At 43.1% G+C, this 26,847-nt stretch overlaps 1 protein-coding gene across 1 annotated transcript in view; it reads left to right on the top strand.

Annotated features, from left to right (window-relative positions):
* usp22 (ubiquitin specific peptidase 22) overlaps positions 1-25,077 on the top strand; it is a 30,687-nt gene extending 5,610 nt beyond the window's left edge. Inside the window, exons 3-13 of the mRNA XM_077502029.1 lie at positions 2,738-2,851; positions 3,481-3,582; positions 8,867-9,033; positions 9,106-9,253; positions 10,841-10,943; positions 12,549-12,707; positions 19,599-19,725; positions 19,812-19,903; positions 20,053-20,115; positions 20,608-20,757; positions 22,455-25,077. Of these exons, the coding sequence (XP_077358155.1) occupies positions 2,738-2,851; positions 3,481-3,582; positions 8,867-9,033; positions 9,106-9,253; positions 10,841-10,943; positions 12,549-12,707; positions 19,599-19,725; positions 19,812-19,903; positions 20,053-20,115; positions 20,608-20,757; positions 22,455-22,497 (1,268 nt within the window). The 3' untranslated portion in view covers positions 22,498-25,077. The remainder of the gene's footprint in view (positions 1-2,737; positions 2,852-3,480; positions 3,583-8,866; positions 9,034-9,105; positions 9,254-10,840; positions 10,944-12,548; positions 12,708-19,598; positions 19,726-19,811; positions 19,904-20,052; positions 20,116-20,607; positions 20,758-22,454) is intronic.
* The last annotated feature ends 1,770 nt before the right edge of the window (positions 25,078-26,847 follow it).

Here is a 26,847-nt window from a genome sequence, read left to right as displayed (position 1 = left end):
TGGATGGATAATCTGTCACCATTATAAAATCTTGATTTACTGTACAGGTAATGTTATGACTTGTTCACTGCCATTGACGGCTATAGACGTCGATCCATTTTTTGAATTTTATTTATTGGTCTGGCAGTGAATAAGTTAAGCCCGTGTCTAGAGCAAGGCCAAAAAAAAATCTATTTTTTTTGTTTAAGTCATTCAGGACGATTACGATTTTAATCGATTTTAGTCTAATAAACCCAGCAAACATCTTTTTAAAGGAGTTACTTATTCAAAAATAATTCTGTGCAAAATGTTCAGGCGACAATAATGCATGTTTTAACATAAACTTAACATTCATAGTTAGAAAAATTAAAATTCACAAATAATAACATCTGGATGGAACAGAACGGAAGAACAACAGCTTTTAATCATCCAGAAGACAAAATTCGATTTTACGATATAGCAAATTTTCAACTATTAGATTTTCAAAATGATGATTAATCGAATTAATTTGATTTATTGCACAACCCTAATCTAGTGCTATCAAAATTAATTGATTAATAGACAAGTTATCAATTATCAAATTAATTGACAACTATTGTAATAATCGAGTATTCGTTTGGAGCTATTTTTTATTTAAAATTCTCGAAATCCTCTGATTTCAGCATATCAACATTAATTGTTCACTGATTTCTTTAGTCCTTCATTAAAGAAGATTATCATCTTCTTTGTTTAATCAAAATAAGACCTTTGCAAACATCTGTTTTTACATTGGAAAACAATGGCCAAACCGGCAATATAGTAGTACATCAATCCCACTTTACAAAGTATGAAATAAACACCAAATTGTCAAATAAAAATAAAAGTTTTTGTAATATACACTTTAATGCAAAATTAAAAGAATCTGATTACGCGATTAATCGATTGAGTAATTGATAGATGAATCCATTCTAAAATATTCGCATAAACATTTGCATTGCAATGTTGATTTATCATTCACAAGACATTCGCCAAATGTTGCCAACAGTTTGAATGTTTTTTCATATCGCAAGAAAAACCGTTTGGCGAATGTCTGGTAAATGTTTAATGAACGTTGTGACTTTGAACAAACCTTGATGCGAAATGATGTTCACCCCTCATTGGCATTATTCAGGGACATTTTCAAATATAATAGTGTCGCTGTTCCCTTGCTAAGTGTAAATGGGTCATTGATGGCCAGCATGGTTAATTTATTATAAAAACATAAAATGTTTATTCTTTATTATTATTTACTATTAGCTACAATTTAGGACGCCAGATGATGGTTGGTCACACAAACTGATCTTTATATTTGACAGGAGAGCCGATAGGCCAAGACTGTTGAAGCCGCGAGGCCGCCATGTTGCTCCTCCCAAGAAATGTTTCTCGGCAAACGATCCTATAAAAATTGGAGAACATTTGAGATAGTACTTAGTAGAAACAGCATGATTTATGATGTTTTAAATTAGTTCAACATAAACAAGAGGACTTCAGACATTTTAAAACATTATATATATATATATATATATATATATATATATATATATATATATATATATATATATATATATATATAACAACTCGAACGTTGCGCATGCGTGTTACATAACGCCACAGAAGCGCCAAACTGTGGGTACGCTTTAGTAAACTCTGGGTACAGATTGTTAAACTGTGGGTACACTTTACTAAACTGTGGGTACAGATTAGCAAAAATAAAAAATAAATCAGACCCTGACACCAGAGGGGCTCCGTAGCCAGCCCATTTCAAGAAGTTAGATTTCAAATTTAGAATTCTTTCATTCATATGAATTCATATTAATAATACTACAGGGTTATTATTTTGGGAGGTCTAGGTGAACAGTGGTCGTTTTGACAGTGTTATTATCTGTACATTAGGCCTAACACCTATTCCCTCAGCTCCATGCATCAGAGCAGTGTTTCACATCAGCTGACTACTTTGGAGAGGTGGGGCTGCGTAGGGGTTGGGGGAATCTGTCCTACTTTGCGCTAGTGTGGGAAACACTTCTTAAAAGATCGCTTTGATATTCCGAATCATAAAGGGCTTTCATATATCTTCACATTTTGCACCATCAGCATTGTCATGATCACTTTCCACTTCCTTGAAGTGGTATTCATTCATCAACAATATGTCTACTACTGCGGTTGCAGATTGCAGTCGTGTAAAATGACACTGCATCATACCGAGAGCTGTTTCTGTACCATATTTAGGTCTGAGAGGGACAAAATATTAAAAACACTCTCAGTATGATTTAGCAGAGAATTACAACATCAGGCAAAGGAAGCTGAAGGCCAGGTTGTCATGGTGACGGCAAACAGGTAGCTGTAGGGCGATGATTGGAAGCACAGGTTCAATTTGAGAGAGGGAGAAAAGACACCTCCTCTTTTAGCACTCTCACCTTTTGACTCCTCTTTGCTCTCGCCACCTCCGCCACGACTGCATGGTGTTAACAGATAGCAGATATGTCAGCCGATAAGCCCATTGTACTTGGCATTGCGGCACCATAGCAACATTGCCTGAATAAGAAAAGACAAGAGATGAATCATCTAGCAGCTCATAACAGCTCGCACTGACTCACAGCCCTCCATTACCCTCTGACAAACAAAATAGATAAACTGTGAGAGCAACCCTGCATTTAACAAAAAAAAAAAAAAAAAAACTCTCCCTTGTGCATTCTGTTTTTTGGCTTCTTTTTCTCACCCTCTCCTTGTCTTGACTTTGCAGCTATTGACTTGCTCTATGGGGGGATTTACTGCTTCATGTGCCAAGACTACATTTACGACAAAGACATGGAACAGATTGCCAAAGAGGAACAAAGGAAAGCCTGGAAAATGCAAGGTCTGAAAGCATTTTAACTCCCATTTGAACCCAGATCTGAGTGAAAAGATCACTCACAGGAAATGCGCCCGTTTTGCTCACAACAGTTCATTAGCTTCTATACTGAGTTTCAAATTGTCATGCATAGACAGTTGTTACAACATGGCCCTGGCTGATCTCTTATACTCTGCTGCCACCTGATGGCCATTTTTTAGTAATAACTACCGTTGCTTTAAGTGACTTCTTCATGTCAGAAGCTGCATCAAAGCCTTCTGTATTCTCTCTTGCATAAAAAACCCCATTAAGAACGTATAAATACATTTTTTGGGAGTGCAGGACAAAGTATTAAAGAACGTATTTATACGTTTTTGGCTTTGAATGTGTTAAGTAAGTCTAAAAAATTGCCTAAAATACGATTGAAGCTTTAGCTGCTATGATTATTAACGGGAGAAAAACTCATGGCGTGACAGATATTTAAAAAAAAAAAATTTTTGTTAAAATAAATGTTATTCCCTGTATTTCACATTGGCTGCTTGAAAAAAACAAAAACAAAACTAGTACATGCCTAAAAATGCGGGACACAGTGTGGTTGATGTTGATGTATGACCTTGGAAATGACTCTTTGTATGCCGCTGTGGTGGTTTTTGCAGGCATAGGTGAGAAGTACTTGTCATGGGAGCCCACCAAGAGGGAGCTGGAGCTTCTCCGCCACAATCCCAAGAGGAGGAGAATCACCTCCAACTGTACTATTGGTTAGCGACCCTCTCAAAATGTACATACAAAAGCGCGTACGCTGTGACCCACTTTCTCACTTGTTTTTATTTTTACCTCACAGTTGAAATGCTAATTATGCCGCATTCAGCAAATCAGCATTTGCACTAATGTCCCAATTAAAATTGGACCTTATGTTTTCATAAAGACCGTGGACAGAATAATCTTAAAATCACAGAATGTGCTAATCCATTCCAATAAGATTCTTGTGCTACCTCCATACTGCTCACAGTCACGAATGAACATATTTTATGGTACTGTACCAGAGCAGTACTGTACCTGCTGCGGGATGCCCCAAATACCGGTAATATGATTTAAATTCAGAATTTTAAATAACTCAAATTATTCTGCATAATCTACACAAGTATTTAGGTTATAAATTTAGAATATCTAATTCAAGCAATCCGTGAGCCGGCACCTTAACGTGGTGGAGGGGTTTGCGTGTCCCAATGATCCTAGGAGCTATGTTGTCTGGGGCTTTATGCCCCTGGAGGGTCACCCATGGCAAACAGGTCCTAGGTGAGGGGCCAGACTAAGAACGGCTCAGAAGACCCTGATGATGAAGAAGAATTTTGGAGACGCGTTTCCCTCGCCCGGACGCGGGTCACCGGGGCCCCCCTCTGGAGCCAGGCCTGGAGGCGGGGCTCGCTGGCGAGCGCCTGGTGGCCGGGCCTGCACCCATGGGGCTCGGCCGGGCACAGCCCGAAGGGGCAACGTGGGTCCCCCTTCCCACGGGCTCACCACCGGTGGGAGGGGCCAAAGGGGTCGGGTGCAGTGTGGGTTGGGTGGCGGCCAAGGGAGGAGACCTTGGCGGACCGACCCCCGGCTACAGAAGCTGGCTCTTGGGACATGGAATGTCACCTCTCTGGCAGGGAAGGAGCCCGAGCTGGTGTGCTGGTGTGCCTCCACACACGGCTTGGGCTCTGGTACCACGGCCGCAAGCAAGCGGCCGAAATGAGTTTCCTCCGCAGGGTGTCCGGGCTCTCCCTTAGAGATAGGGTGAGAAGCTCGGTCATCCGGGAGGGACTCAGAGTCGAGCCGCTGCTCCTCCGCGTTGAGAGGAGCCAGCTGAGGTGGCTCGGGCATCTGGTTCGGATGCCTCCTGGACGCCTCCCTGGTGAGGTGTTCCGGGCATGTCCCACTGGCGGGAGGCCCCGGGGACGACCCAGGACACGCTGGAGAGACTATGTCTCTCGGTTGGCCTGGGAACGTCTCGGGATCCCGCCGGAGGAGCTGGTTGAAGTGGCTGGGGAGAGGGAAGTCTGGGTTTCCCTCCTGAAGCTGCTGCCCCCGCGACCCGACCCCGGATAAGCGGAAGAAGATGGATGGATGGATGGATAATTCAAGCAAAAAAAAAAAAAGGTCATCATTACAAGAAGGATAAATGCTATCAACGTTCTGTTTTTTTTTAAATGAATGAATTTTGAATTACTAGCAGTAGAAAATAAATACAGGAAATCCTCTTGTCTTAAACAAGACCGAATCAAACAGGAGGCAGCAGAAAGAAATAGCAGCCTGAGGCTAAAAAGCGCCGAATCCACTGTGACTCCGGCAAATTAGCAAATCCAACAAGCCCTGTAACCCCCACTCGAGCAACGTCTTTGGTGCCCGAGAGCTTCAGTCAAGAATTGAGAAGTAAGGTACCATGCAGTTAGACAGTTCTGTCAAGCTAGTGTTGTTTAAGTCTGCTTTCCAGTTATACTAGTCTTGTTTAGTTTGGCGTTCAAAGTAGGTGCGTGTGAGTCAGCTGCGACTGTGCCAATACAAACCAAATGGATTCTTTTAAGACAAAAACGCTGTACATGCATGAACCACTGCAAACCAAAATGCCACGAAGCCACGTACACGAAAACTGATTACTAACATCTTAATCAGGAGTGTAACGATTAGGGGTGTGAATTGCCTAGTACCTGACGATTCGATTCGTATCACGATTCACAGGTCACGATTCGATTCGATACCGATTAATCCCGATACGAATTTATAAGTCGATTGTTGCGATTTTTTTTCATTCAAATTTAGAAAATACTTATCAGTAAGCTTGTAGAGTGTAAGATTTATATGAAAATGTATTATTTATTTATCTGAAATTTCAGTCTTATAGAGGTTGTAATCTGTTTCATGTTTGAACAGTATTAAAATAAAATATTAAGGCTTAATGTTCCGTTCATATAACATTCTTCCATGCTCAAGGAGTGAATCCTAACCCGAAGTCAGACGTTTTGTTGAATATTTTTCCATTAAAAATGGAAGTTTAAAAATCGATTCACACACACAAAAAAAAAAAAAAAAAAAAAAAAAGGCAATGATGATAAGACGTTGAATCGGTAAGACTACCGAATGAACAATTCTGAGCTCTTAAAAAAATAAATAAAAAATAAATAAATAAAAAATCGATTTTTTTTTAATCGATTCGAGAATCGCGCGATGTAGTATCGCGATATATCGCCGAATCGATTTTTTTTAACACCCCTAGTAACGATATATCGCTATCGCGATGGATTATCGATACGCCTATGCAGGTATCGCAATGTTTGTAATTAATATACAGTCACTATAACGGCTCCATTGTTCATTACTTATTGAACAATTACTTGGCAGGCCACTAGGGGGAGCACGTCATAAGAGTGGCGGGGAAATGTGGGGAAGTCAAAAGGCGAAGAAGACTCATGAGCTTACTTTTACTTGTGGAGGACATTTATCTGTCCAGCAACTGACTGAGGTGTATTATATCTTCAATTTTAACATTTTAAAACGTATTTTATGTTTCAAGTTTTTGAAGCACACAATTTCTGAGGAATATTTATTGAATTGGATTTAATATTTAAGTCATTTTATTTATTTACTTTTGCGATGTTACACAAAAAAAAAAATTGTGTCAGTTTATAAAATGAAACGATTGACTATGTAACTATGGAAGCCCAAAAGTGTCAAAATTCAATAAATAAAAAGGCCTTTTCGAAATAACTATCCTTTTGATAAATAACAGATAATTGTAATATGGCCATTAAACTGTAAAATGAGGCGTTAGTATCATTATGAAAAGTGTTCATACTGTTCTTTAATATGTAACAAATATTTTTATTTTTATTAAATATTTCATAATGATTATTTTAACGTCATACTTTTTAAAAATAAAGACATTTAATTTATTTTTCAAGGTTTTATGAGATAAGAAAACTTTGTTTTACAAAGTCAGGTTTTATTTCATAATGTCCTTTTCCACAATGGTCTTCTTTTTCATAATGGCGTTTTACAGCCGAATGGCTTGGTCTGTCAATCAAAGTCAGTGGGTGGGACCACCTGTTCGAGCCTAGATCGCCGTGACGCCCAAAACGTAGCCTGACGCAGAAGTTTAACAAGGCCTTTATGTTATGATCCGATTCTAAACGATTTGCTAATTCTTGGAGTACTTCTGAAAGTGACTTATCTCCCGTATCCATGCTTTAGCAAGCCTGTGACCGCCGTGGCTCCTCATCAGGCGCTAAACTCTCCACGCGTGAATCAAATCGATACTGCAAGTGCTGCTGCTCATGTCTATATAAGGGACTCAGCCAATCACGTAACTGGCTCTGCCTCATGTCATTTGATTGACAGACCAAGTCATTTGGCTGAAAAACGCCATTATGTAAAAGAAGAACATTGTGGAAAAGGACATTATGAAATTAAATCTGACTTTGTAAAAAAAAGTTTTCTTATCTTGTAAAACCTTGAAAAATAAATTAAATGTCATTATTTTTTAAAAAGTATGACGTTAAAATAATAATTATGAAATATTTAATCAAAATAAAATGTTACATATTAAAGACTAGTATAACACTTTTCATAGTAATACTAACACCTCAGTCTAAAATTTAATGGCCATATTAAATAATTGTCTGTTATTTATCGACAGGATAGTTATTTAAAAATTACCTTTTTATTTGTTGAATTTTGACACTTTTGGGCTTCCATATGTAAGTGACTGACAGGGTGCATGACAATAGTTTTAAAAAGACATTTATATTTGTTTAAAAAAAAACACACAAAAGTACTCACTGTGAAGAAGACACCAGTTTTAATATTGTGTTTCAGTGATGCTACAAAAAAACAAACTATTTTCTCATTGAAAAAAACATCATTGAGTTTTATCTTATTATTGTGGACTTGTTTCCTTACCAATATATTGATAATCACAGTAGCGTCATATCGCATAACGTATCGTATCGTGAGGTACCCACCGCTAATCTTAACTCACTTTTGTGGACTCAGGATGACCAACGCCACACACATAATGACTGTTTAAACCATCATGTGTGGTATTCTGGTTAATATTGCGTCAGTGGAATATGAGTTAAGCAGCAAAATCCAGCCGTTTTTATCCATCTCAGGGGGCGGCCGTTTTGCCACTTGCTGTCAAGTGAAGGTGACATCACAGTTGCTCAGGTCTCAGGCAACGACCAATCACAGCTCAGCTTCAGATAACTGGTGAGCTGTGATTGGTCGTTGCCTGTGCCCTGAGCAATTGTGATGTCATTTTCAGTCGACAGCAAGTGGCAAAATGGCCGCCCCCTGAGATCGATCAAAATGGTTGGATTTTGCTTCATAACTCTTATTCCACAAATGTAATATTAATCAGAAAGTCATGTTTAGACTAGTAAGGTCACATATAACATATTATTGTCAAGAAATGTTTAAGGCTGACTTCCACTTTAATACAGTTTTGGTTGAACGTAATGGCACCCCATTCTTTTTTTTTTCTTCTTTTTTTTTTTTTCTCTTTTTTTTCCTTTTTTTTTGTTTTCTAAAAAAGAAAAAAAAATGGCACCCCATTCTGCCTTGTATGTTAACACATCATTCGAGCAATTCAGGACTTCAAATCTTCAGCAGAACTTCAGTTCACTCCATGCAAACATCAACCAGGAATTTCAGAAGGCGACTGAACTTCGCAAGTACAGCCTGTTCACTTTGAAAGGTCAGGCAGAAAAATAAAAACAGTTGTTCACAAAATTTATGAAGCACTCGTATGAACTTGCTTGGAACATTTTCACAGGCTAAAAAGGCATCAAATGAAGGGGAGTTTGTCAAAATATCGAAAAGAGTGAGGGAGTTAGTTTATGTGTCCGCATGTGTATGATGTGGCTCACAAGCCTCTCACTGGTTGGCCACCCCTGCTCTCGATGATAATTGCAAATGACAGTGACTCATTTTGTGTGCTGTCAATCATTTAGAGCACTGCAGCTGTTTGTGGCAATCTCTCATTCTGTTCCCCCCCTCCATTTCCAGGTCTACGCGGTCTGATCAACCTCGGCAACACGTGCTTTATGAACTGCATCGTCCAGGCGCTAACCCACACACCGCTGCTGCGGGACTTCTTCCTGTCCGACCGACACAAATGTGAAATGCAGAGCAACTCCTGCTTAGTGTGTGAGATGTCGCAACTCTTCCAAGAGGTATGTTTGGAAATTGGTTGTGCGTAGATTAGCATGCCACTGTTCCTCATCCTGTACATGGCATCTCACCAGTTCTACTCAGGCCATCGTTCACCGCACATCCCGTTTCGTCTGCTCCACCTGGTGTGGACTCACGCCCGTCACCTGGCTGGCTACGAGCAGCAGGACGCACACGAGTTCCTCATCGCTGCACTGGACGTCCTACACAGGCACTGCAAAGGTCAGGCAAAGTGATTTTGTAAATCCTGTTTCATGTAGATAGGATATATAAAATATAATTTGATCCACATTTCAAGGAAGCCTGATTCAGATCTGTAGATATGATTAAAAAAAACAAAAAAAAAAAACAAAAAAAACTAGCCATGACATATACAAATTGTGCCGCCCAAGAGTAAAAAAAAAAAATTACAAAAACAAAAGTGACTGAGGATATATTAAGTGCATTAGTGCATTAAAGGCACCGTCGAGTCAGTCTCAACTAGTTGACGGCCTTAAAAAAAAAAGAAAAAAAAAAGAATATAATGTCAGCTATGGAAGGTTGAGTTTAGCCAGTCACACTATGACAACAATATTTTTTGGTGTTGAAACAGCGCAACATACAGAGAGACATATCAAGGAAATTTCATCAAAGGCTCATCCCTATTCCAAAGTAATCATCATTTTAATAGCAACCAATAACAACCACCAGTATAGTACAACAGCACGGCTTCAACAAAATCATAAATGTAACACGTCTGTAAATTAAAGTCACTATATGGAAAACATAAAGATACTTAGCTTTTATGTAAGGTCTATTGCACACACGCGTCAAAAAAATGTAACCAAAGAAACTCTGTTGCAACTATAAGTACCTTTGTTTATGAAATTGTTATAAATATGCGTCTGCAAAAGAGATAATACTAAGGCTGCTCAATAATGGCAACATAATAATCAATCACGATTATTTTGGCAATAATTGAAATCACAATTATTCAAATTATTGTTTTTTCTTTGATACAAAAGAGTAAAATGTTTAAACATTTAAAAATATTAAGACAAATAAAATGATTTAAAACACTATAACTATGCAATTTCCTTTTGGACCAAACAAGATTTGTTAAATTAGTAATTTAAAAAAAAAAGAAAAAAAAAAGGTGTAAATATATAAATATAAACTACACAAAATTAGTATTAATAATCTTTTATTTTTGTTTATGGTTATGCCGATTTTGTAATTGTGGAATGTGTGTAATAATTGAAATTGTAATTTTAATTTTTGATTAATTGCACAGCACTAGCTAATACACTTTTACACACTGTCAATGAGAGCACCACTGCCACCTACTGTGGTGGATGTGCAATTACACTATCCCAGCACGGCAAAATAAATAAAACAATAAATAATAATGCTATCCCCCTGTCATTGCACCTTGCACCCCCAGGGGGCCTGCCCCCTATTTGAGAAGAACCGTAAGATTAGCATGAGAAGACTCCAGTAAAAATATCATAAAATAATACTGCAGAAAATGCGAAATCATTTAAACTATGCTCCTGCTGTCTGCAGCACTTAACATCAAATCAAATGTTTCTATAAGCATAAAGGGATGATAAAACCCGGGGGATGGGGGGAATCACAATAACAATTGTTATAAAGAAGCAAAAAAGGGGGGGGGGGGCATGAGCGAGAAAATAGAGGACAATCTGGGAATGTGAGCTGGGTGGAGAATCTGTGTGACAGTTCGTAAGCCTCATATTCCTTGCTGTGTGCATTTGCGTGTGTCCACTTTCTAAGCCGTCTGTCGCTGTGTGTTTGTGTGTGTTCATACAGATGACAACGGGAAAAAAGCCAACAACCCAAACCATTGTAACTGCATCATTGACCAAATCTTCACAGGGGGCCTGCAGTCTGATGTCACCTGCCAAGTCTGCCAGTAAGTGTGCAGTTGCACATCACCACAATACACAATCCACTGCAGAAGCTAGAGGCAGGAAAGGAAACGCTGTCAAATAGATCTGTAGCACCACCTGGTGGTAAGAAACGATACAGGCTCTTCATGCAGATAGTGTAGGTGTTTTTTCAGATGCATATTAACACATTATACATATGCACTGCAGTATTCTTCATTTTTACCAAGCATTTGGTACCTTGGTTAAAAAAGTAAAAAATAAATAAATACATACATTAAAAAAAAAAAAATCATCCAATTATATGTTCGGCATAACCTCAACTAAAAATTACTGTTAAACTGCAACACTTAAAGGCATACTTTACTTATTTCGCCATTTTTGGCAGTCAAACATTAATATTTTGCCTATAATAAATGTGATATTTTCATTATTTTTCATGTACAATTAGTACCTTTAAAAACACATTTTGCAACGTGCTGTTGACTGAAAATGACATCACAAGGGCTCAGGTAACCAATCACAGTTCAGCTTGTGAATGTCAGATGACCAAAACTAGAAAACAGCTGAGCTGTGATTGGTTACCTGAGCCCTTGTGGTGTCATTTTCAGTCGACAGCAAGTTGCAAAATGTCTTTTCAAAGGTACTATTTGTATATGAAAAGTAATGAAATTATCAAATTAATTATAGACAAAATATGAACTTTTTATTGCTATAATTGGTTAAATAACTGAAGTTTCCCTTTAAGCTTCACAAATCTGGACAGAAGTATTTAGTTTTATCAGCGTACTGGAGAAAGTCATTCCCAATGTTGCCAAAATGTTTTCATCAATCATCTTCATGAATTGGACATCAAATCAAATATGCAAACTTGGGCTTCAAATGTGATCACTTGCTTATTGTCTTTAAAATGCATGGGGTAAAAAAACACACTAAATAATTCATCAAAAGATTTTTTTAAAGCAGGTTATGTCATAATTTATTATTATGCTGAGCCACGAACAAAAGCTTCATTTTCAGTAGACTGTTTTCTCTTTTATGTTATCAAAAAGTAGTCACTCGGTTTCAGAAGGAACTCTTTGAATTGATTTTAGTTTCAATAACAGGTACAGTTCTATGGTTGTGATGGGAAAATAAAGCTTCATGAAGCTTCATGAAGCACTTGCAATATTTTTTTGTACTCCTCTTGAGGGTGCTCTATAGTGGAATGGAAAGTGATTATGTTTCCACTGCATCTTAACCAATAGTGCCATGCCATCTAGAGGAGTAAAAAAATATCACATGTGTTTCATGAAGCTTTTATGAAGCTTCATTTGTCCATCACTATTGTATGGTATGGTTTGCCATTTCGGTGCATTTGAAATTATATGTTAGCAAAGTGCCAGTCTGTATCTGCAAATAAAAAATGTTGGCATATGGTTTTAAAATTTTTAATGAAAGCAAGTAAAAGTTAGTTTTCCTTCCGCATTGTGGAATATCTTTCCACACAAGTATTGTTTCAATCACCTCTGTGTACCTCATCCACACTACTTCCAAAAGATTGAAAAATTATGTGTCATTCAGACAAAACAACAATGCTCAAGAGTGTATGTACTGTCGAAGACCATCATGTGTCTTCCTCGTCCTTCCAGCGGTGTCTCAACAACCATCGACCCGTTCTGGGACATCAGCTTGGACCTGCCGGGCTCCTCTACTCCCTTCTGGCCGCTAAGTCCCGGCGGAGATGGCTCGACGCTAAACGGAGAGAGTCACGCCACTGGAGCCACTACACTGACAGACTGCCTGCGAAGGTAGCCTGAGTTCTATTTCGTCCCTCCCGACCGCCAGGGCGGTGCTTTAAGCACTGAATGTTCCTTTCGCGCATGCGCAGTTCGAGTAATGCATACCAAATTAGTCACCTGTGACCCCTTGGTGACCCTAGAAGGGTATAAGTTCCGGTGTCACCCAAGGTTCGTTTCCTCTTTTCTTCTCGCGTGGCGTATGCATACGACACATTTTCGAAGAGTGTAAGAATTGGGATTTGTATTTATCCTCTTGACCGCGCCGCTTGGAGCCTTGTGACCGGATCGGTCGGAGCTGCGTAGTTCGCCCTCCAAAGGCTGCGGCGACGGTGTTTTTCTTTCCTTCGTTCGTGACCCGATGTGGTCGCGTATTCTAACCTCCCGTGGGGTAAGGTTATTGACTACTTGTTGTCTACTTTGCCGTCTAATTTCCGCGTCTACTGCGGTGTTTTGAGTTTTTTTGTGTGGCTAGCCTCGCGTTAGCGCCCTGGCTACCACGGCTCGTGGTTTACCCTATTTTCCTCCGCTGGCTTTGGCAGCGTTAGCGCTTCTCTCGGTTTATTAGCGCCGCTTTCTCCGACGGTGTTGCCGTTTGGTTGTTGCTTTTCTTTTTGTGCCTTTGCTGGTGAGGGCAGCGTCAGCGTCCCCGCTCCCAGCTTACGGCGTCGCGCTTCGCGCTCGGTTGTTTGTCTTACTTACTTTTGTGCGTGCCCCGCCTGCGGTGCGCACCTGGCTTCAGCTGTACAGGTGGCGTTCGCGCCCCTTCTCTCAGCTTGTCGCCGCTTTCGCGACTGCTGTCTGCCCCTCCCGCCCGTCGGCCGCTCCGTGTGCGTCTGCTGCGCAGGTGGCGTTCGCGCGCCTTCCCTCAGCTTATCGCTACTGTTAACGACTAACTGTCTTCCCCGGCCCTCCGTCGGCTTCTCGGTGTACGTCTGCTGCGCAGGTGGCGTTCGCGCGCCTTCCCTCAGCTTATCGCTACTATTGACAACTGGCTGTCTGCCCCCGCCCTCCGTCGGCTGCTCGGTGTGCGTCTGCTGTGCAGGTGGCGTTCGCGCCCCCTTCCCTCGGCTTATCGCTGCTTTACCGGCTTACTGTTTGCCCCGACCCACGCGTCGGCTGCTCGGTGTGGGTCTGCTGTGCAGGTGGCGCTTGCGCCCCCTTCCCTCAGCTTCCCGCTCATCGCTGTTTGGGCCTCTTTGTGTTCACAATGGAGGACTCCCGTTGCTGCGTGGACTGTGGTATCCTCTTTGAGGCCTCCGATGTCCTGGACGATCGCTGCCCGAGGTGTCTTGTTTCTGACCGTGCCGGTGATGGCCGGGCCTGCAGTCCTGGTGTCAGTGACCCCAGTCCACTGGGTCATCTGTCGTCCTCCCAACCAAGGCGCCGGAAACGTCTCGGTGTGTCCTCTGCTGTACATGCCCCCCCCAGGAAAAGGGTGGCGCAGCGACGACTCGCTTCGGAGGTTGGGCACCTTCAGGCTGAACTGGCAGAGGTGAGATCTCTTCTGCAGGACCGTCACCCTCCCACACTTACGGGGGGGCCGGGACCACCTGCCCTGCCCATGCCGCGACCATCCACCCCGCCCATGCCAGTGCTTCCTCCTGAGGAGGACGCCATTTCCTTGGCAGCTTCGGCTTCCTTTTTTCATGACGACGACCGTGACCCGGGGTCTGTGGTTTTGGGACCAAACTCTCCAGCGTCCGCTCAGAGTTCGTCCAGTGAGGCGGGGGATGGTTCTATACGGGCTGTCCTGCGCAATGCCTTGGACCTCCTGCATTTGGAGGTGCCTCCACAGGCTCAATCGGCGTCTGAGAGCGCTTTCTTCCGGCGCAGGCGCCCTTCCTCGGCCTTTTCTGTCCCCGCATCTGGGGACTATCTGCGGGAACTGCATGTTTGCTGGAGGGATCCTGGGGCTCTCTCCCGCCCTTCGGCTGATGGCCGTGATTTAGCATCGATGCACGATGCTGCTAGTGTTGGCTTGGACCGGATGCCTGCTGTGGAGCCAGCTGTCGCATCCCTCATTGTGTCCCCGGAGGGGACCCTTCGGCCATCTGTGCGATGTCCTCGACCCCAATGTCGTGTGACTGACGACCTTCTCACACGGGCCTATGTAGCTGGTGCACGTGCTGGTCGCATTGGGAACTCTTTGGCTCACCTCATGCTTGCTCTCTCTACATCTCTGCAAGCGGACAGCGTGGAGGCTGCTGTGTCCTTCAGTGATGCAGCCCTCCAGGCTTTTGCCCTCATGACTAGGGAACACGGCCGACTCATGTCCTTCCTAGTGCAGGCGCGCCGCCAGGTGTGGCTAGCGCAGTCCCCCTTGTCGGAGGCCTCTAGGAGGGCCCTCCGTGGTGTTCCTGTGGAGCCGGGGGAGCTTTTTGGTTCTGCCGCTGTGGGTGCACTGGAAAGGACGGTTAAGGCTCATGAGACCAGGAAGCAGCTTTCCAGCCTCAATAGGGCCCTGCCTCCCCAACAGGGTAGGCCTGGGGCACGCTCTGGTTTTCATCGCTTTCCTCAGCACTGGCCTGCCGAGGCTTATGGCACCCGGCGACCCCCGCAGAGGCCCGCCGAGGACTTTCGCTCCTCCGCCCGCTTGCCTTCAGGGCAACCACGGGCTGCAGGCCCCACCCACCGTCCCTCTCGGGCCCCTAGGGGCCGGAGGGCCAGGGACTGTGGCCTTGGGGCCGGCCGTCGGACATTTTTCCCACCAGCAGCTCAGTTACTGGCCTGCTCGTGCCTCGGACCCATGGGTGGTCTCCATCTTGACCCACGGGTACGAGCTGCAGTTCCGACGCCGGCCTACTGCTTCCTGTCGGGTCAGGGTGACTCATCGCCGACCCGGCAAAAGCCTCAGCTCTGGACCAGGAGCTGTCCGCCCTCCTGGCCAAGGACGCGATCGAGGCCGTGGACCCCCTGGCGCAGCCCGGGGGCTTCTACTCGACATACTTCCTTGTCCCAAAGAAGACCGGTGCTCCCTCGCTCCGCGGGTCTTCACTCGGTTTGTGAGGGCTGCTCTGACGCCCCTGCAGTCTGTGGGCATGAAGGTGCTGCCGTACCTCGACGACTGGCTCCTCTGCGCGCCGTCGCGGGCTCAGGTGATCCGGGACACCTCCGATCTCCTGTCTCATGTGGCCCGGTTGGGTATCAGGGTCAACTTGCCCAAGTCCTCGCTGGTCCCCTCTCAGCGGACGGACTTCATTGGTGTGACGTTGGACACCACGGTTATGAGAGCCCACCCGTCTCCTCACCGAGTCGACGATGTTCTTCGCCTCCTCGCGCACTTTCGAGGGGGCAGGCTGTTGCCTTACGTCGCCTACTTGCGGCTTTTGGGCAAGCTGACGTCCATGACGGCTGTGGTCCCGTTGGGCCTGCTGACACTGCGCCCACTACAGAGGTGGCTGAACGGCTTCCACTTGGACGCCAAGTGGCACCGCCACCGGAGGCTCAGGGTGTCCCGTCGGTGCCTCCTTGCCCTGGCACCTTGGAGGGAGAGGGCTCTTCTATTGAGCGGCGTCCCGCTGGGTGTGGCCCCGGCCCGCCGCGAAACAGTCACCACGGATGCCAGCCTCACGGGCTGGGGTGCTGTCTGGCAGCACAGGACGGCTCAGGGAAGTTGGTCTGTGCGCGACAGGGCCGATCACATCAATGTGCTGGAGCTTCGGGCGGTGCACTTGGCACTCATACACTTCTTGCCATACCTGAGCGGACGGCATGTTCTCATACGGTCGGACAACACCACGACCGTGTTTCACATAAAGCATCAGGGCGGCGTCAGGTCCGCCCGTCTATTGGAGATCTCCCAGCTCCTTCTCAGGTGGGCTGCTCCCCGTCTGGCCAGTCTACGGGCCACCTATCTGCCGGGGGTTCGGAACCAGCTCGCGGACTCTCTCTCCCGTCGGGGTCCTCCTCCGGGAGAGTGGCGCCTCCACCCAGAGGTGGTGCGCATGATTTGGAGCAGCTTCGGCACGGCGGAGGTCGATCTCTTTGCCTCCGAGGACTCAATCCACTGCCCACTTTGGTTTTCCCTGAGCGAGGCCACCAGCCCTCTGGGTCTGGATGCTCTGGCGCAGCCGTGGCCGGAGTGCCTTCTCTACGCCTTTCCGCCGCTCCCTCTGATATGGCTGAGGCTTCAGAGAGTTCTTCAGGAGGGGCACACGCTGTTGCTGATGGCCCCCTTCTGGCCGGCCCGGACGTGGTTCCCCCTGCTCCGTCAACTGTGCTCCGGCGAGCCGTGGCGTCTCCCCGACAGGGAGGACCTGTTGTCTCAACAGGGAGGTCGGGGTTGGCATCCCGACCCACGGCGCCTTCGCGTATGTGTTTGGCCACTGAGGGGCCCCAACCGCTGCTGACCGGCTGTACAGAGTCTGTCACGCGGACCATTCTTAATGCGAGGGCACCGTCCACTCGGCAACAGTATGCCAACAGGTGGAAATTGTTTGTGACGTGGTGCGGAGAACGCGGGGTGGACCCTGTTTCGTGTTCCATCCCCACCATCCTGGATTTCTTGCAGTCCCTCCTGGATAAGGGCAGGTCTCAGTCGACTCTGAAGGTGTATGTGGCAGCTATTTCTGCCCGGCATGTTGGTGCTGATGGCGGCTCCGTGGGGCGCCATGAGCTGGTGTCCTTGTTCCTCAGAGGGGCTCTGCGTCTTTGTCCCCGCCCGGCTCCTCGGGTTCCGGCGTGGGATCTGCAGTTGGTGCTGGACGGCCTGTGCAGGCCTCCCTTCGAGCCCCTGGCGGGGGCGGACCTTCTATGGGTGTCGCGCAAGACTGCACTCTTGCTCGCCGTTGCCTCCGCCAAGCGCGTCAGCGACCTACACGCTTTATCGGTTAGCCCTGAATGCCTGCGATGGCACCCGGATGGCGCCGGCGTCACTCTGTGGCCGAACACTGCCTTCATTCCCAAGGTGTTGTCTGGCTCTCGTTCTAGCCAGCCTCTACGGCTTAAACGTTATGTACCCACTCCTGCTGATGGCGGGGACAGGCCGGAGCTCTTGTGTCCGGTGAGAGCCTTGCAGTGTTACATTGACGCTACGGCAGGCATTCGTACGTCTGCCCAGCTTTTTGTTTGTTATGGTGGTCCTACCAAGGGCTCCGCTCTCTCCAAGCAACGCTTGTCTCACTGGGTCGGGGATGCCATTCGCCATTCCTACCTGCTGTCTGGCCGCCCCCTGCCGTCAGGGGTGCGCTGTCACTCCACCAGGAGCGTTGCCACGTCTTGGGCCGCCCTGAGGGGTGTTTCCCTGGAGGATATCTGTGCTGCTGCCTCATGGGCGACGCCTTGCACCTTCTCCAGGTTTTATAGCGTGGATGTCGCCTCTCCCCATCCGCTTGGCGTGATCTTGGGTCCTGCTGGGGCTTCTCAGTGAGGTTTGTGTCTGAGATCCCTCGCGACTACGCCGGTATTAGTCATTCAGTGCTTAAAGCACCGCCTTCTGGCGGTCGGGAGGGACGAAATAGAACGAAAGTTACAACTGTAACTACGGTTCTATGAGTCCCGGACGACCGCCAGGGCGTCCTGTCGCTCGGAATCCTCGTGTTCACGCGAGAAGATTCCGTAGGAAACGAACCTTGGGTGACACCGGAACTTATACCCTTCTAGGGTCACCAAGGGGTCACAGGTGACTAATTTGGTATGCATTACTCGAACTGCGCATGCGCGAAAGGAACATTCAGTGCTTAAAGCACCGCCCTGGCGGTCGTCCGGGACTCATAGAACCGTAGTTACAGTTGTAACTTTCGTTTGTTTTGGTTATTTTTTTTTCTTTTATTGCATTTGCTCTCTCTGATGGTGTAGTAATTTATTTGTTTGTGTCAAACCTTTTTTTTCTTTAACCCTCTTTATGCACAGTAGTCAGAAGTTGGATTTTCTCCAGAGCAATATAAAGTTGTGTCATCGGCAAATGCAAAAAAAAAAAAAAAAAAAAAGGACCAAGTACAGACTGATTACATTTTACATTGTTAAACTGCACATGCTATTTTTCTATCTTCTCTATAAATTGCAATAACATTTTAGAGGGCAAAATAGTAGTTTTGAAGGATTTGAAGTACAAGTTGCAAATATATGTGAAAAGTTGCACTACTCATTTTGTATAATACTTTTTATTAATGCCGTATCATATGTTAAAACAGTCAGTGGACTTTTTAATTCACATTCTTCAGAGAGCAGAAATTCAATTACAATTACAAAACTGGCATCATCATAAAACTAAAAGATTAATATTAATACTAATTAAGTATTGTTGTTAAGAGTTGTTTACATTTATATATTTACACCTTTTTTATTTTAAAATGCATCCATCCATTTTCTTGACGACTTATTCCTCACAAGGGTCGCGGGGGGTGCTGGAGCCTATCTCAGCTGGCTTTGGGCAGTAGGCGGGGGACACCCTGAACTGGTTGCCAGCCAATCGCAGGGCACACAGAGTCAAACAGCCATCCACACTCTCACAAGCACACCTAGGGACAATAAGGAGCACCCAATCAACCTGCCATGCATGTCATTGGAATGTGGGCGGAGACCGGAGTACCCGGAGAAGACCCACGCAGGCACGGGGACAACATGCAAACTCCACCCAGGAAGGCCGGAGCCTGGACTCGAACCGGAGTACTCAGAACTTGGAGGTGGACGTGCTAACCACTCATCTCACCGTGCCGCCCTTTATTTTAAAATGATTAATTTAATAAATTTAGTTTGGTCCGAAAGGAACTTGCATGATTATAAGTGTTTCAAATAAATATATTTGTCTTAATATTTTGAAACATCTTGTTTTGTACCAAAAAGCAAATGATTTCAATGATTACCAAATTAATCATGATTAATATTTCCTTCATAATCGAGCAGCCATAGAGTAGCAGCATCATCTAGTGATTTTGCCATCTCACCGTTTCCTCCGTTTAGGTTCACCAGGCCAGAGCACCTCGGCAGCAGCGCAAAGATCAAGTGCAGCGGTTGCCATAGTTACCAGGAGTCCACCAAACAGCTGACCATGAAGAAGTTGCCCATCGTGGCCTGCTTTCACCTCAAAGTAGGAGTTGTCTTTTTTTTTTTCTTTTTTTTTCGACATGGCCTTCAACTTGCTCGGCATCCTATTCATTTTGCGTGCGCTTGCAGCGATTTGAGCATTCTGCCAAACTACGACGAAAGATCACAACGTACGTCTCTTTCCCTTTGGAGCTGGACATGACTCCATTCATGGCCTCCAGGTGAGAACTGATCAATAGCGATTCACTTGAAAAGTTTAGAATGACATGTTATGAACATCCAAGTGAACATCTTCCCAGATTACTGTCGTTTCTTTCTGCATTCAGATTCGCTCAGAATACGCTGAATAATGTTCCGTTGTGCGTTTCAGTAAAGAGAGCAGGATGAACGGCCAGTACCAGCAGACCGTGGAGCCCTTCAACAACGACAACAAGTAGGCTCATCAGTGGGTCATTAGCGGCAGTCTGCAAATGTCCTAAATCTTAGCACTTTCATTAACATCTATTGTCACGACGGCGCGGCTCATTAAGATCATGCCTGTCGGTAATCGGATTGCGACTCTTATTGACCGGCCCTCTCATTAAATCCTTATCATGTGAATGCTAACGCTTGTTTTTCTGTCCTGTATGTGCCCGGCCATTGACTCACCCAAAATCAGTTGGGATAATAATGCAGTGGTACCATGATTTATGAGTTTCATTTATTCTTCGACATAGTGCATCAATATGGCAACACAATCTTCCCATTGAAATGAATTGAAATCCCATTAATCTCTTCCAGTCACCTATAAATATTTTATTTTATTTTTCCACTTTCTAAAATGTGTTGTTGGCAATTTTCTGGACACAGATCCCCCTGTTGCTTGTCAAGTATAGATTTTCAAGCTGCTGATGTGGCAATTCTCCCTCTTTCCTGTCTCAATCAGATACAGCCTTTTTGCGGTGGTTAACCACCAGGGAACACTAGAGAGCGGCCACTACACCACCTTCATCAGGCAGCACAAGGACCAGTGGTTCAAATGTGACGACGCCATCATCACCAAGGCCAGCATCGAGGCCGTGCTGGATAGTGAAGGGTGAGCCATCACCGATTCACTGCATCATTTAGCAGCATTCCATCAATGCTTCTATCTCATTTTATTTGCTTTTTTCCCTGGTTTGGAATTCACAAGTTGTTTGTGTTGCAGATTTTCTCTGTAACTCTTTTACTGCCACACATTATCAAAAAAAAAACCCAACCCCCACAGTGCCAGCCGATTTCGTCGATTACGAGCATTCATCAGTCTGTCATGTTTCATTGTAATTCCATACACCGGCAGCACATTGAAAAGAGACACAATGCTGCCATCCGCTGGCCATAGTTAGTGTTTTTGATTCCACACCCCATTGACTAGGCAGCGCTGCACTTAGACGTTGCACTTCACATTGATTTAAAAAAAACAAAAAAACGTAGATGACGTCATTTAACGTTTATGGCGGCATACATTGTGATTTTAGTAATCGTTATTAAACGTTTTTGGCGGTCAGAGAGTTAAGGATAGGTCTGTAATGTTGCATTTGACACTTGGGACAGCACAAACCTAAAGAGGGTGAGGGAGAGACCACCACCAATTTTCATGAGTTTTGTAATAAGTGAAATGGCATGACTCCTTCTTGTGACTGTATCCAAATCAGCCCTTAAATGCTGGGAGTTTTTTGTTTGTTTGTTTTTTTTGTTTTTTTTGTTTTTTTTTCCAATTCTACTCACATACATACTTCCTAATCCTAACTCGATTTATTAAAAAAAAAGTGATATTATATATATAGATAAAATATGTGCAAATTTGCAAAAATGTGTGTACTTAGTATATTTTGTTTTTCATAATATATTTCCCAATGCGTGTATAAAATATCCTAACCCAAACAAAAAGGTTGAACTAAACAAAATAACCGCACATTGTTTTTTGTTTTCTACCCCCAGTTCAAAGAGCTCTCTGGCATAAACATTACCATTCAAGGATGGCACAAAACTGCTGAACAGCAATACAACAATTCATTCTGTGCTTTTTTTTTCTCTCACAAAAATCAACTCACTCAAAATGTTAACTCTTTGACCACCAAAAAGGTTTAATAACGATTAGTAAAAGCATGACGTATGCCGCCATAAACGGTACATGACGTCAACTTTTTTTTTTTTTTTTAACTGCCTGGTCAATGGATTGTGGAATCAAAAACACTAACTATGGGCAGCAGATGGCAGAATTTTATCTCTTTTCAATGGGCTGCCGGTATACGAAATTACAATGAAACATGACAGAATCTGATGAAATAGAACGTTTTCAAGGATGACGTGAATGATCAAAACCTTTGTCATATCAAAGTTTTTTTTTTTTGTCATATCAAAGTTGTTGTTTTTTTATAACGTGTGGCAGTAAAAGAGTTAATATTACTAAAGTACTGTTTGTCCTGTAGATCATGGCAAAGCCGCAAAAAATTACTACTCCTGTTGCAGTAATTCTAAGAACTGGCGTAAGCACAAACCCCTGCATCTTTGCAGTTTTGCAACCGCGGATTCACGTTTGCACGTTTGTGTCCCTTTTCCCCGTTTATCATGGGAAACATATAATGAATGTCCCTCAACATTTTTCTTTTTCTTTTTGCAGGATGTGTAAAAATAAATATGTAAAAATAAAACGTGCCCTGTGATTGGCTGGCAAACAATTCAGGGTTTGGGAGTTGGGAGTCACTAGAATACATGGCATTAACGCTTTGTTTTTGTTTTTGTTTTCTCAAGGTACCTTTTGTTTTACCATAAACAGTTCCTGGAGTACGAATAGCGCCTCCCTCATCACAACGCATATGAGCCCTGACGCACTACTGCAACTCGCCAAACATTTCCACTGGAATTCAGGACGCACACAACAACAATCTGCTGGTGTTAAATCTGCTAAGCCAGTCCGCACGTGGAGGTCGGAACTGACTGGTAACCATCATAACGTTAAGACTCCTCCCCGGCTTTCTTATTTTCAGACAGACGCAAAGCGAAGAAGGTATTGTTTTTAAACTATTTTGTTGACTTGATCATGAATTCTGTTCTTTACCAACGTCCTTCTTAAGCAGGGGTGGGGAATCTATCTGTTGGCTCTGGGCTGCTATGCAATTGTAAAAAGTCATGAGACCTCGAAGGAACAAACAAAATATACACGTGTTGTGGTATAGCCCCAAATGACTTTAAAGGGATGTGTTATTTCAGAATATATCAGAATACACAAAGGATTACATTTTTTTTTACCGCGCTAGTTCTGTAATGTTGCCCTTATGATGGCAGGCACTCCAGAGTAGGGATAGACCGATCGCCTGGGCCGATTATCGGTGCCGATATTTGGCATTTTGACAAATATCGGCATCGGCCATGTTTTTTAATTTGAAGGCCGATAACGCTGGTATCTCACTAAGCAGTGAATACTTGCGAACGTAGCGAATTTGGAGTTTTCATCAGGTATTGTAAGACGTTCACAGACAGTTTTTACTTGTTGTAAACACGTTTGGAACATATTCAGACCATTTTTCACTGCAAAGATCTTTTCAAACGTTTTACGAACCTGAGTAAAAGCCCCAAATGTGCTACATTCACATGCATTTGTCACTCAGTGAGATGCAGGGAACTTTTCATTTATGGATCTATTTAAATTTCCATTTTATAACAAAATAAGATCTCCCTACACGTTTTAATTTAAAAAATAAATAAATGAATAAATAAATGAATAAATAAATGAATAAATAAATAAATAAATAAAGTAAATAAATCAAGAAATTATGTTGAAATTTTATTTTTTTTTAAATAGTAGAAATAGTAGAAATCTTTTTTAATTTAGCCTAACACATGCTAATAACCCTGGAAGCTCCCTGCAATTGTTATATATTTTTAAACAAATGTGTCAATATAGTTTTTAAAAAAAGGGTGTTTTTTGTTTTTTTCCCCCCCTATTTTACTGCAAATGAATATCGGCATGAAATATCGGTTATCGGCCTCCTTGACAACTAATAATCTATATCGGTATCGGCCTTGATAAAACCATCTCGGTCTATCTCTACTTCAGAGGCTCAACTTTTTGTGTACAATTCAGTTTTGAATGAGTATATCCACTTTAAAAGTTGAAAAAGTGTCCCCACCCCAGTGCTAAATACTTGTAAATGTCAAAACCGCTACAAGCTGCTTCCATCTGAAGATAAGGCTCTTTGTTTTTTTTTGTTTTTTTTCTTTTTACAAAAGAATTAATTTGAAATCACAAGCACATCATGTGTCACATAGTAGCCTATACACATACACAGTCTCAAAATGACCAAATATTGTATGTCTTTTTATGCATTTTTCACTGCACTGCAGAAGAAGAAAATCAAGAAGCAAACATCTCCCGACAAGTTGTATGATAAACATTATTAAGTTGTTTATTTATATGTCGCTTGTGAGTTTGTTGTCGGAAAACGACATGGGAAGCTTCGGTCGCGCTGACCCCGAGCGCCGTCGGATGTTTCCGCCCCTATTGCTGCTTCCAACTGTCGCAGGCACGGACGTTACTCAGTAAATATTATATTTTTATAAATACTGTAATTCTAAAAGGATTCGTTTACAGTTTTTTTTGCATTCACTCACACGTCGTCCGTCCGTGTTATATTGTGCTGTGTTGTTTTATATACGCAAAAAGAGCTAACGACACCACCTGAAAATGCTGCTATGGCAGCTTAGTGTTTAGTTAGATTAGCTTTTTATTTTTGGTCTTTTTTTTTTTGTGTGAAGTTTTATTTTTAAGTACATAAGTCTCGGGCAGTTTAGAAACATACTGTATATTCATGTTCAAGGTATGTGCTTGTGGTTACATGGAAAAATAAGAACCAATATGGGATGTATCCTGAGAATAGTACAGTATGTGCAAAGGATCACAAGCTGATTCTGCAGTGTATTATTGTTGGCTGCATGTTTGTGTGTGTGCGTGTGTTTGTCACAAGAAAAAAGACAGGGTGGGGAAAATAACTGGTTGTTCAAAAAAAAAAAAAAAAAGGTCTCGTATGTGTGTGTTAGGGTTTGTATGCACGTGTGGTGCGCGTGCGTATGTTGTGCGTGTTTGTGTACTGAATCAGTACTTGAGTTCAGCATGCCGCCCAAGCTGAATATTTTTTTTTTTTTCACATATTGAAGATGTATGTAAAGTATATATATGTACAGTTTGTACGTAAGAGACAATGGTGAAACCTCCATCTTTGATTTTTGTTCTTCTATAATCGCTGGATTCAGCCACGGGAATCGAAAGGGTGTCTTGACCTATGAAGTCATTCCTTGAATACAAAATGACTGCAAAGACTGGATACACAGTGATGGCAAGACACTCAAATAAAGAACAAAAAATATATATCTGTAATTTACTTTTGTCTTATTCATTTTGTATATATGTCAAGTGCAGTTATTTCCATCCATTTTGTTTCACACTCGTCCTTCTGAGAGTCATGGTGAGTGAGCTAGCAGGAGCCTCTGCTAGCTGGATTTGGGTAAAAGGTCACATTTAGCCAACTGCTAACATTCACACCAGGATATTTATTGGGTTCAATTGACTGTGCATGCAAGTTTGTGGAATGTGGGAGGGAAAGCCAGAGTAAATCCATAAAAGCATAGGGAGACCAGAGTCAAGGTGAGGCAAACATGCTAACCGCTAGTCCATCATGCTGCTATTCACTGTTAGCGAAACATGCAATATTGTATACTTTATTGATGAGATGTTTTTTTTTATTTTTACGTTTTTTATGCCATTGGATAGGGCTGCACAATATGTCGAAAAAATATTGATATCCCGATATTTATATACTAAGACATGCAATAAGTTTGATATGGAATTTTATGCTTTTATCTGAATTTGACCAGTCAGACTGTCAGGTTTACCTGTTTGACATTTATTAAACTTGCCAAAAAAAAAGGAGAGAAGGCACTCAGTTCAAAGGTCGCGAGGAGAGAGGAGAGGAACTGACTCCTCACCCTCTCTTTTTATTTGGTTTCCACGCCCCTAGTTACATGGGTGTCCCAACCCTAATAAAGCAAATGCAAAACATAATTGGAACACAGTGTACTTAACGAAAATGTGCACTTCCATCCAATAGTTGAACATTATCGATAGGTAATTACAATTAATACATTGAGTTTGATTATTTTGCTGCATGAAACAAATGTAATTCTTTCGTTAGCCCAATAAAAATTTCATTTCTTTAGGTACATGTAAAATACTGCAATAATATCGCTATATCGCCTATCGCATGTTTTTCCAATATCGTGCAGCCCTACCATTGGAGGATCTCTTACTGCTCCTCTTATTTCGAGCACTAAATAGCATAACTTTTTACCACACCTTATTCTTCATGCTGCTAGTTAAGACTGAATTAAAGGGGAAGTCAACACCCCACCTTTTTTTTTTTTTTTTACAATAATATGTTCTATGCAGCCCTACTAGTCTAAATTTGGTATTCTGGTTAATATTGCGTTCGTGGAATATGAGTTAAGCAGCAAAATCCAGCCGTTTTCCTCCATCTCAGGGTGCGGACATTTTGCCACTCGCTGTCGACTGAAGATGACATCAACGTTGCTCAGGTTTCAGGTAACAACCAATCACAGTGCAGCTTCAAAAAACAGATGAGCTCTACATGCTTGTTGCCTAAGCCCTGAGTAACATTGATGTCATCTACAGTCGACAGCAAGTAGCAAAATGGCTGGATTTTGCTCCATAACTCATATTCCAAAAATGTAATATTAATCAGAATGTCATGTTTAGACTAGTGAGGTCACATATAACATATTATTGTCAAGAAATGTTCAAAGATGACTTCCACTTTAAAAGGATACTTTACTTATTTAGCCATTTTTGGCAGCCAAACTTTAATATGTTGCCTATAATAAATTTGATATTTTCATTATTTTTCATGTACAACTGGTACCTTTAAAAACACATTTTGCAACTTGCTGTCGACTGAAAATTACATCACAAGGGCTGAGGTAACCAATCACAGCTCAGCTTGTGAATGTCACATGACCAAACCTCGCAAACAGGTGAGCTGTGATTGGTTAACTGCGCCCCTTGTGATGTCATATTCAGTCGACAGCAAGTTGCAAAATGTGTTTTTAAATGTACTAATTCCATGTGAAAAAT

The sequence above is a fragment of the Festucalex cinctus genome, chromosome 17 (genome assembly GCF_051991245.1).
Source record: "Festucalex cinctus isolate MCC-2025b chromosome 17, RoL_Fcin_1.0, whole genome shotgun sequence".
NCBI lineage: Eukaryota > Metazoa > Chordata > Actinopteri > Syngnathiformes > Syngnathidae > Festucalex > Festucalex cinctus.
Note: the sequence above shows the minus strand (reverse complement) of the source record. Positions and strands in the feature narration are given on the sequence as shown.